The sequence below is a fragment of the Sinocyclocheilus rhinocerous genome, unplaced genomic scaffold, assembly GCF_001515625.1.
Source record: "Sinocyclocheilus rhinocerous isolate Xijiao unplaced genomic scaffold, SAMN03320098_v1.1 scaffold1427, whole genome shotgun sequence".
Classification (NCBI taxonomy): Eukaryota; Metazoa; Chordata; class Actinopteri; order Cypriniformes; family Cyprinidae; genus Sinocyclocheilus; species Sinocyclocheilus rhinocerous.
Window position 1 is genome coordinate 1,358,464 of NW_015632469.1, and position 11,232 is coordinate 1,369,695.

General features: G+C 39.1%; 1 protein-coding gene across 1 annotated transcript in view; it reads right to left on the reverse strand.

Annotated features, from left to right (window-relative positions):
• Positions 1-2,523: 2,523 nt before the first annotated feature.
• The window catches only part of sh3pxd2b (SH3 and PX domains 2B), a 37,847-nt gene continuing 29,138 nt past the window's right edge, over positions 2,524-11,232 (reverse strand). The window contains exons 9-14 of the mRNA XM_016555410.1: positions 10,370-10,471; positions 6,276-6,393; positions 6,001-6,197; positions 5,392-5,438; positions 4,867-4,992; positions 2,524-4,753 (exon numbers count right to left, since the gene is read on the reverse strand). Of these exons, the coding sequence (XP_016410896.1) occupies positions 3,308-4,753; positions 4,867-4,992; positions 5,392-5,438; positions 6,001-6,197; positions 6,276-6,393; positions 10,370-10,471 (2,036 nt within the window). The 3' untranslated portion in view covers positions 2,524-3,307. The remainder of the gene's footprint in view (positions 4,754-4,866; positions 4,993-5,391; positions 5,439-6,000; positions 6,198-6,275; positions 6,394-10,369; positions 10,472-11,232) is intronic.

Sequence of the window (11,232 nt, forward strand, 5' to 3'; positions counted from 1 at the left end):
TCCCCTCACCTCAGAGGGTTGTCTTTGAGCCTGCCGCTCCCGATTGAGTGTCTGATGACTTCTGGGCATCTGTGAGCAGATGCTTTGGAATTTAAATCCATGCTATGGTAAGTGCACACGCTGAGCTTCTGTGCACTTTCTAAAATCCACATTGTGGTAAGTGTGCACGCTAAGCATTCTGCGCACTTTCTAAAATCCTGTATGATAAGGGTTACGCGCTATCAGCCTCGTTCCCTTTCTCTGAGTTGGTTTAGGCCACGGTTCTCGCCTTGGGCTCCACTCAACTTATGCATCTCTGTTGATACATTCCTGAGCAGGGTGTTGCTACCAAAGATCTGTCGAGTCAGTTCTTTGGGCAGGTTTATTCAGAACTGGCGGTAGCCCCCCTGGGTGGCAGGCCAGGGTCAGGGTATTCCCCTAAAGGAATCTCTTTCTTCTGATTCCAATCCTTGAGCTCTACCCTAGGTTTGGGCTTCCTAGCCCAGCCCTTAACAGGTAAGTTCTTTAGAGTATGTAGCTCAGGCCCTTGGCCGAAGGGGATAATGTCACTGACAGCCATCAAGACGTCCTTTGGGGCAACTCCCATGGCTATGGTAGAGTTGGTACTTAGTGCTCACCGTAGTTTCTGGCATGCACTCCCCTCAGCATGGCGGCGTGGGTATACCGTTCCCCATAGCGACCCTAGAGGACGCAGTTTGAAGTTCCCTCGGAAGGGAACATCTCGGGTTACATATGTAACCATGGTTCCCTGAGAAGGGAACGAGACACAGCGTCCTCTAGTTCCCTTGCCATGCTTCGGACATAAGCTTCAGACGAAGCGAATGACGTGTTCTCCCGGTGCCCTTTTGCACTGTGGTCACGCCGGGTGATGACGTCACGGGCTGTCGCTGACCAATGTAATTGTCGGATTTAGATGCATGCTTCAGACACCGGTCACGCTGAAGGCGTTCCCCATAGCGACTCCTAGAGGACGCAGTGTCTCGTTCCCTTCTCAGGGAACCATGGTTACATACATAACCAGAGACATTTCCTTTAAATGGAGCCATAACATTGTAAAAACAGTTTACAAAGCACATTAAATTATATTCAATAACATTTAATAAACCAAAGATGTAAGGTACTCCTTTTTCTGCCTTCATTAAACACTTCGTAAGTCTTGTTACCTACATGTAAAATTGTATCATCCGAACATCACAGAAAAATAATGGGAAAGTTATCTTGGTTTTCCATTTAAAAATATGGAGGTCCAAGTAAACACATCAACTTAAGACAATGCAGACTAAAGTTTAGCTACATCATTTGATATTACTAATTATAGTAAATGAGTAACTAACCTTTCTAAAGACTAGAGACTGTAGTCTATATATTAATCGCCATTATTTTAGCATTTCATTCCCACTTGTTGATACTGCAAGAAATATATCTGTATATCATTTTGAGGGAAAACATACATCTATAAAACACAAATAATGTGTTCAGCTCTCCTTTATTGCTTACTTTTAGGAAAGTGGTCTCTTGCAAGGTGAACAACATTTGGGGGAGTTTGAAACCCCTGCCTTCCGAACTTCAGTTATATTTATTTCTGTTTTGGCATTAACAATTATGTTTCCATAAATTCTATAAGGAAATAAATTAACCAGAAACCTCAAGAAAGACAATTGTATAAATGGCGGACAAAAAAAGTGTACTGTTGATAACTCTCACTTACAGTTTAATACCAGTATAAATGGAATTGCTCAAAATAATAATAATAAAAACATTCTGACTATTTGAAATGTTTATTTGATTTACATTAAGACAAAGTTAAAAGTCAAACTTGAAATACTAAGGACAAAACATCACAGAAATGCTTAAAAAATACAAACAAACAGGTTACCCATGTCATCTTGCCTTTGTTCCTTTTTTATCTGGTTTGAGTCTCAACATTTTTTGTTTCATACTTGCAGCATTTACCCTCTTCTCTCTATTATACTTCATATAATTTTTTTTTCTCAGTCATTTTCTTGCAAAAACTTCTCAACTTCAGAAACACCTTCCATTATCCTTTCCAAACTCAGGCACTTGCATTTGTTGTACATTTATTAATAGATGGAGTGCTTTTATGAATGCATTTCATAGCAACTAGGAGCTGATGACCATAGAGCAAAATGAGCATATTTTCAGTGCTCCTGGTATTGTCAGGTCAGACTGGGCACCTATTTAACACTGTTTTTCTGATAAATGAATGGAAAATAAAACTAAAAAAAGACAAGAAATATTTCAGTAACATAATAAACCACATTTTCAAATGTAGTGTTGCTAAAAATAAACATGTTTATCAAATGTATGCTTGAAACCAGTCAAGCATGAATGTTAAAACATTTGACAATGTTTGTAAAATATCTAAACACCTTTGTCAGTGATATGAAAATACTTTGTTTGGGCAATACTGACATATAAAATAATGACGATATCATGGCTGTTCTGAGGTATTCTGTTATTCACTAATGTATGATTGGTACTGCAAAAGAGGCTGCTTTTTAAAATCAATGTTTGCTAGAACATTCATGTGACAGAAATTAACTGTGAAAGTGAAACTAGAAATGGGTGCCACTGTTCTGTAAACCTTAAGGCCATGTGTTTGTTTCCGGTTTCTCCTCGTTCTGCACCTTCCCTTTACTCATCAGTTCCCCAGTGCAGACTTCTACGCAAAGTCTATTAAAAAAAGTGCAGACTGAAACAACAATAACGTAGATAAATAACCAACATGATTTGTAGAGTCTTGTAGTGTTAGAACAAGAAAGCAGACCAATTTTTGTAAACTAAAAGCTTCAAAATGGAAATCTAGCATTAGGAAGCTGGTTTAACAAGTACTCCAGGCTATGCCATGTAAGCTCAAGCCTGCTACTTGTACGGATTCATAGTATGCGTAATATTGAATTTCGAATCTGCTGATAGACACTGCTCAGACATCACGTTTTGCATAATCTACGGCAAAAGCACAGAGCGCTTTGCATATTATATTGAGGCACAATATCATGGAGGCTGCGTAAAGTCATTTATATATTGCTAGTCACTTAAACCTTTAGCGATACATATAAGGTTTGATTAATATAAGAATAGGCAAGAGCCTTGATGTTCAGTGCTAACATATGAAAGCACATATGGTTTTCCCCAAAAGGGAAAAGAGTTACAAAAAAGCAAGCAAACAAATTATTATGGCCTGTTTGAACTTGCAAAGGATGGAATGTCATTTTAAAAAAAAGGTATCCATAAATAAAGGATGTTAATTAAATAAGTTTTCTTTAGGCAGCCGTGTCAAGAGTACCTAAGGTTTCTTGGTCAGGTAATTGGAAGGGAACCAGCCCTCCATCACTGGCCCATCGCTCACATTTTTACAAAACCACCAGCCGCCGCTACTTCTCTCCAGAACTTCGAAAACAGCGCCCTCTTTAAAGCCAGGTGTCTGCTCGTCTCCTTCAAAGTCAGCCACAGCTAAGAACAGCTCCTCCTTGGCCGGATCCTTGATAAGAGGTGGGAGTTTGTCTCTCGGAGGCCCTGGTTTTTCTGTCTTAATGAGGGGCTTTGGTGGCACAGGTACTTTGGCCTTGGGTTCTTCCTTCTCCTTGTCTTTTGGTTTCGTTTTGGGCGGCGGGGGTCTGCTTTGAGGAGGGACGGCCGGCTTGGCCTCTGGCAAGTCTTTTTGGGGAGCTCTGGTGTCTGTAGAACTGGCTGGCTCAGAACTCTTCTTTGGTGGAGGAGGTCTTCTAGGTGCCACAGAAGGCCTCTGGGGAGGCTCTTTTGGTGGTGTTGTTGGTGGTGGTTTAGTTGTTTCTGATGGGTCATGGCCGTTTTGTTGTTTATTGTGGGATTTTGACTCTTCGTTTGTTCTGCCATTATTTGGGGGAGTATCACTCTGCTGGTTGGGATCACTCGAGTTGCTGCTGAGCTCTGGAGGTTTAGATGGACGAAGCTTACTCCGAAGGTTTGTGATGTCCAGCTCATTCTTGGCCACTGGCTCTGGTTTGGCCGCAGGGGCGGGCTTTGGTCTGACCACTGGTTTCGGCTTGAGGAACGGAGCTGGGCTGGCCAAATCCGGTTTGTCTTCTTGCGAATCTGCTTTGGGTTTGGGAGGCTGCTTGGCCACATGCTTAAGGTTGAACTTTTTCACCTCCTTGGCTGAGATGTTGTGGCCACACTCCAAGCCCATCTCATTGCGCAGGTAGAGCTGCTTGTTCTTCTCCTCCTTCTTTATCTCTGGGGGTTTGTCTGGCTTGAGAGGAGCTGCTTTTGGAGTCACCAATGGGACGATGACTCCTGGGGCTGGTGGTTTGGGTGGGAGAGGTTTAGGAAGGTCTGCTTTGGGTTTGTCCTCCAGTTCCAGGCTCTTGTTGATGGATTCTCTCCTTGGCGGTAAAGCTGGCTTCTCTTCAGCCATGGGTGAAGATGGAGGAGGAGGTAAGGGCACTGAAAAATGGGAGCTGCCTTTAACTGCATTGGGCTTCCATTCTCTCAGCTTGGAACGGGTGGAGAAATCAGAGTTGGATGAAGGTTCGTCTGGTAAAGGTTTGGACCAACAATTCTCAGAGTTGGCATTATTGCTTGCGGGATCATCAAGCTTCGGTTGAGCCATCTCACCAGGAACCGGGGCCAAAAAGTTAGGCCTAGAGGCATTGTTGGTTTTCTTGTATTTATCAATGAATGTGACTGGAGCCCAGCCTTCTTTATCATCGATCTGAATGTACCACCAGCCACTAGAGTTCTTCTCAATGACCTGGGAGTACAAGATGCGAGGTAAATGCCAAGATGCATGTGGAATATCCAGATGTGTTCATTTGAGAACTAGTCAAAAATGAAAGCCGACGCTTTGTCTGCTGTTATACTCACTTCAACTTTCACTCCTGCCTGGAAGCTAATGCCATCTGGGATGGTCGTCTGAAAGTCAGCTATGGTGTAATACTCCTCCTCTACTTGTGGTGGCACTGGAGGTTTAGGCAGATTCACTCCTCGTGGCTAGAATAAGAGACAGGCCAAGAGTTAGGATGCCAAAATCTTGGGTGCTTCTCAATCCTAAAATTGTTGCTTCCTTGTTTCCTCGCTCCTCTATCCTCCAACCAATCAAACTCAGTTATCTTGAATGGCATTTCAACTCTATAAATCAGGGGTTCTCAACTCTGGCCTCAAGGTCAACTTTCCTACAGAGTTTAGCTCCAACCCTAATCAAACACACCTGAACAAACTAATCAAGGTCTTCAGGATTACTAGAAAGTCACTGGCAGGCGAGTTTGATCAAGTTTGGAGCCAAACTCCACAGAAAAGTACTGGACCAAATAAAAGTGAAGCACATCCCTGTAGAACCTTGAAGAAAGAATTAGAAATATTTGAGATGCAATTGTAAATGATCACCCTTACTATTGTAAGATCCCGGCGTGGTGGAGGTCTCTGTCGCGCTCCTGCTTCTGCAGAAGAGAAGAGGGCAGAATTTAGAGGGCCACAATCTTTATTTAATGCTGGATACCCTCCCTGATGCAACCCAGCACTGAGAGTGCACTACAATCAAGCATGTAAATGGGGCTAATCAGGCCTTTATATTTTTGAATGACACAACTAGGGATGAATTAGTATTATTTTTACCTCAGCTTCACCTTGGTGCCCTGATAGCTTTTTGGGGGATTATTTAGCAATAATGACAGCATATTTGAGGAATCTTTAGTTTATTAACCAGAGCCTAAAATTAAAACTCGCCAAGCACTAAATGCGAGTAAAAATTGTTGTTGGCGAGTGTATTAAACTGTCAATCACCAGTTGGCCAGTAACATTTTTATGAATTCCAATGCAATGTTTACAGCGATAACTGAGGAAACACTGTATCACTGTTGTTCCATAAGCGCCACCTACTGTCAGAGAGTAAATTTGCGTTCTCATGCAGCCCGTCTGCTATGCCACATAATTTCACAAAGCTAAATTCAGACCTTAAATACTTGTCATTTTTTAGATTACAATGAAAAAATTTTTGCTTACTGCGCTTGCTTTCTGAAAATGGTGAAAATCGGTCGCGCTGGTTCTCCTTGTTTTCCTTGTTGGCATTCTGCTGTTTGCAAGCCACATCTAGGTCATTAGTGCTGGCATGACCTGGAGCGCCAGCAGCCATCTTCTGACTGAGGATATCAGCCTTCTTCAGATAGGACGCCGGGGCCCAGCCCTCTTTTCCTTGGTATCTATGGGGGTAAAAGGGAGAATGTTCCAAGAAAATGCCTGTTAAGTATTTTTCTGAGGACATTTGCATTTGATTTTACCTGATCTTCCACCAGCCTTCCAAGTTTTTCTGAATGACCTCAACAGTCATGCCTCTCTCCAAATCTATTTCATCTTGATCGCGTGCAGAGTATGGATAGATCGCAGTGTACTTTTCCTCTGAAGATACGAAAGGGATATTTGAAAAGTTAAAAGTGCCGTTCATGAATAACATCCAACCACTACAGCCCATTTACCACTTACGTTTTCTTTAGAAAACGCACAAACATGTATACAAATACAATAATGGAACTAAAGCTCGACAACCAGAAAGTGTCCAATTGCTTGAAAAAAAAAAAAAATTACATCCATGAATTTATTTAGAAGATTCATTGAGCTTATAATGCTTTCATTGTTTTGCCAAAATAGTTGAAAACATGCAGTGGTAAATTTGATGTAGTTTAACGTTTTTCACTTTGCTTTTATTTTACAGTAATTGGCTGCTTGTAATCTGCATTTTCTCTTTCTGTTTTGAGTTTTCTGATGAATAGCAGATGAAGGAGGGGCGGGGCGGATCTCATCAGAGACTCAAAGTATTGACAGCATAAGCACATCTGCTGGGCAGACTGATTGTTTTCACATGCTACCAACAAAATCACAATCTAAACATGGCATGAGCACACCAAGTTTGATAGTTTAAATGCTTATCTCTAATCATAGATTCAGTTCTATGCCAGATGAAAACTTTAGTTTGAACAATATTTATTTCATATTTACTTTCTATCTGTGATCTCATATATTTTGGCCGTACTGTACAAAACAGAACAAAATAAATGCAGAGTGAAAATGTGTGAATGCATGGGTCATTCCGATTTATTTCTGATATAATTAACATACAACATAATACTAGTCAACAAACTATATGTTATAAGGTATTAATTTGAGTTACATGTCAAAGTTTAATATTTGGACTTAAGGATATAAACATCCCCTAACATGTATGAGCAAAAGTAATATTATGTATTGAGTAATATTATTTCATGAATATTATTAATGAAAGTTATTATGAGGCGTAACCCAAATCAGTTCTGTGAATGTCCTTGCGTGATTATGTAAACAAACTGGTGATTTAAAGCAGTTAATTGAAACAAACGGTCCAAAAGAATCAGTTCGCAGAAAATAATAGGATTTCCCTGTTTGCCTGAGGCTCTGGATTACAGGTAATAATGTTGTAAATAATGTTCAGTTTCTTGCACAGACCGATCGTTTCACTTCGTAAGACCTCAATATATCGTCAGGTACAGTAATGCTTTTATATCGTCGGGTATTAATTTTGTGTTGCCTGTATGTTTTTTTATATTCTCAAAGATCGATCACCACTGACTCTGATTTTATGAATCACCAAGGACCACTGATTTAGCTAAAAATGTTCTTTAATGTTCTACTAAAGAAAGTCACCTACATCTAGGATGGCCTGAGGGTGAGTAAATTAACAGCAAATGTTCATTTTTGGGTAAACTATCCCTTTAGTTTGTTTAAATTGTGATTGTGTTTGACATTTTTATTTACAGCGTTTTCATGACAAGTCATGCATCAATCAACAAAGTAATTCACATGAACATTATTTTATTTTTGTATTTCTCCACAGCTTTTCATACTTACTTCCTATCTGTGATCTCATATATTTTCGTCGTACTTTACAAAACGGAATGAAATAATCACAGAGTGAAACTGTGTGAATATATGGGCCATTCAAATTTATTTCTGATATGATTAACATAATACTAGACTCAACAAGCCATATGTGACCCTGCACCACAAAACCAGTCATAAAGGTAAATTTTTTAAAATTGACCTGAATAAATAAGCTTTCCATTGATGTATGGTTTGTTAGGTTAGGACAATATTTGGCCGAGATACAACTATTTGAAAATAAAAAAAATGGGAAAATTGAAAAAAAAAAATCTAAATATTGAGAAAATCGCATTTAAATTTGTCCAAATGAAGTTCTTAGCAATGCATATTACTAATCAAATTAAGCTTTGATATATTTACGGTAGGAAATTTACAAAATATCTTCATGGAACATGATCTTTACTTAATATCCTAATGATTTTTGGCATAAAAGAAAAATCTATAATTTTGACCTTACAATGTTTTTTATCATATGATATAATGTATCAGTTTGAGTTACATGTTGAAGTTTAATATTAGGACTTAAGGAAATGGACATCCCCTAACATGTTTGGGCAAAAGTACGATTTTTTTATTGAGAAATATTGCAATATTATTTCACGAATATTATTAATGAAAGTTATTATAAAGTGTTACCCAAGTCCTTTTTTGGAAACTGGGTTGAGTCATTTAGTACTGCATTGCAGTTTACAGCCCACCGGTGCAGCAAATAAAACAGTTTTTTTCAGTTGATTTCAGCTGAAAAAAAGTCAAATGAGTCAAATGAAGTCAATGGCTACCTGTCTTTGAGAATAAAAAAAAAAAGCATATTAAGGAACACAAAATGAATCCCCGTGGCTCCTGATGATATATTCAGGTCTTATGAAGCAAAACGATTGGTCTGTGCAAGAAACTAAACATTATTTACATTAAATCCATGAATCACCAAGGAGCTCGGTTTTAACTAAAAATCTTCTTTATTGTTCTACTTAAGAAAAGTCATCTTGGATGGCCTGAAATGAACAGCAAATGTTCATTTTTGGGTGAACAATCCCTTTAATCTGTTTAAATTGTGATTGTGTTTGATTGTTTGACATTTACAGTATATTTACAGAGGTTTCATGATCAGTCATGCATCAGTCAACACCATATAATTCACAGGGGCATTTCATGTGCTTCGGCAATTCCTCTAGCAAACCAGAAAATTAAAAGTAAAATGAAAGTATTGTTTAAAAAAATGGCACCAGTGTTACAATTCCCCGATTCGTGCTGTGGTCAGTTGTACAAGACTTACAGGTTGCAGCGCATGCACCGCATGCAGGGGTCACACATGCATGCGTCACAATAGAGTGATAAAGTGCTGTGCTCTCCACCTTGGCCAAAGCCTGTGCTGAACAGATCCCCTAAAGTACGCCGGCGACCAACGTGCCTCGGCAGTGACCAGAATCTCCGGCACACTCCAGCAGAGAGCAAGCAGACACATGTGAAAACCTTCAGGTCACGACTCTTCATACTGGATATGCTGGCCTACCAAATATCTACTCTTTGCTATATAGTGCAGAACTGACCTAAAGACTGCACTCGCATTTGAAGAACTGAGAATAACTGTAACCTTCTCAACTTTCTTTCTAAGTAACATCGGAGTAAGACTGTCTTTCTAAAACCTCTGGTGAAGTGTGCAATTTTTGTGCTACTCAACAGAACTGCAAAAAACAAGCTTATTTGTACTTATGTGATGCTAGGGTGTCGTCAGGCTGTTAAAATGTTCTGCATGGTTTTCCGCCTGGTGTTTTCACCCAATTGACTCTTCGAGTCTTTACGGCTCAGCAAGGTTCACCGTATATTTTTCACCCAAAAATATCAGATTTCTCATCATTTCTTCATATAATGCATGTGTACAGGACATGGGACTGAATTTTAAATTCAAGTAATTAAACTGATTTTCTGAGCTTATTAGCAGATATTTGTTCCACTTTAAATCATAAACTCACTTTCATTTTGACCAGTTTCACAGAAAACAAGACTTATCATCTCATTGCTTCTCAAGTCAATGCATCTTGATTTAATAATCTTTAGACATTTGCGTTGAAAAATAAGACAAATACTGAGGGAGAACATCACTCTTTGCAGTGTGATCAGAAGGTACAGTAAAAGCTATGTCCATTTTCTATTGTTTGTAAAAAGAACTAATGGAAATATGTTGGAAGTTGTATTTCCAAACTTTGAAGCGCCGCTAATGGGAGAAATGTTGTGAAAGTGCCACAAAAAGTTTAAACTCTTGACAACCCATGAATAACGTACTTCTAGTTGTCATTCTTATAGTTTCTGGATATTAAACTAGGAATGAGCATTCAAAAAAAATTACACACTTCACCTGTCGAGATCCCAAATCTGAATAAACAGGAGTTTTTTTTGTTGTTGCAGACATTTGATTCCAGTAAGACTGAAGATGAGGAACATTTGATAACAAGCAGGACTCTACCTTCTTCTGCTGGGAGTGAGAAATCATCAGGGTCATCCTGAGCCTCCAGACATGTGGCTGGTACCCAACCTTGAGCGTCCTCAGTGCTGACAAACCACCAACCTGGCAAATCAGAGGGTGAGTAATGATGACAGAACATTCATTTTAGGCTGAGCAATTCATTTAACAGCACTTAACCATGACTGAACCACCGCTGAGCTCCCTGAGGTCTGGGCCTCATATTTTTCCCAAGGTATATACTCTATATAATACAAAATGTGAAAGAATTGCTTAATATTAACTCTACTTTGGTGCTTGTCAGTGTCAAACTGTTTGAGATGAACAATCAAATCAAAGTAGGCGGGCCTTACTGTTCAGAGGCTGCTTCAGTTGATGGCCATAAAGCAACTGAACTTAACATTTAATATATAATAGATAATGCATGATGTGTAAATATTAAACAACTGACAGATACTGTATAATCAGGGATGCAAACTAACCTTTGTCTAATTTCGCCTATAGGCTATGATTTATGTGATTCGCTTAATTGGTAATTGTCAATATGATGAGAGAAGAAACATTAACAGAGCTGTTTTTGCACATACTATGAATTAAATTAATAAACTAATAATTAGCTTTCCTGGTAGCTTCATAAAACATATACATAAAATATAAGTTGACTGACAGATGAAAATAAAAATCACTGGGACTTTTCACCATTTGTATGTCTCCGCTTGTCTGGGTTTGCATGTTTCTGTGACTTCAATGCAACTTGCATCATTTCGCCAGTAGGTGGCAACAAGTGACTGTCTTTACGAGTGAGCAATTAAAAAAAAAAAAAAAAAAAGGGAAATTGCCCCTTTTTCCCCCAAAATTCTGTTTTT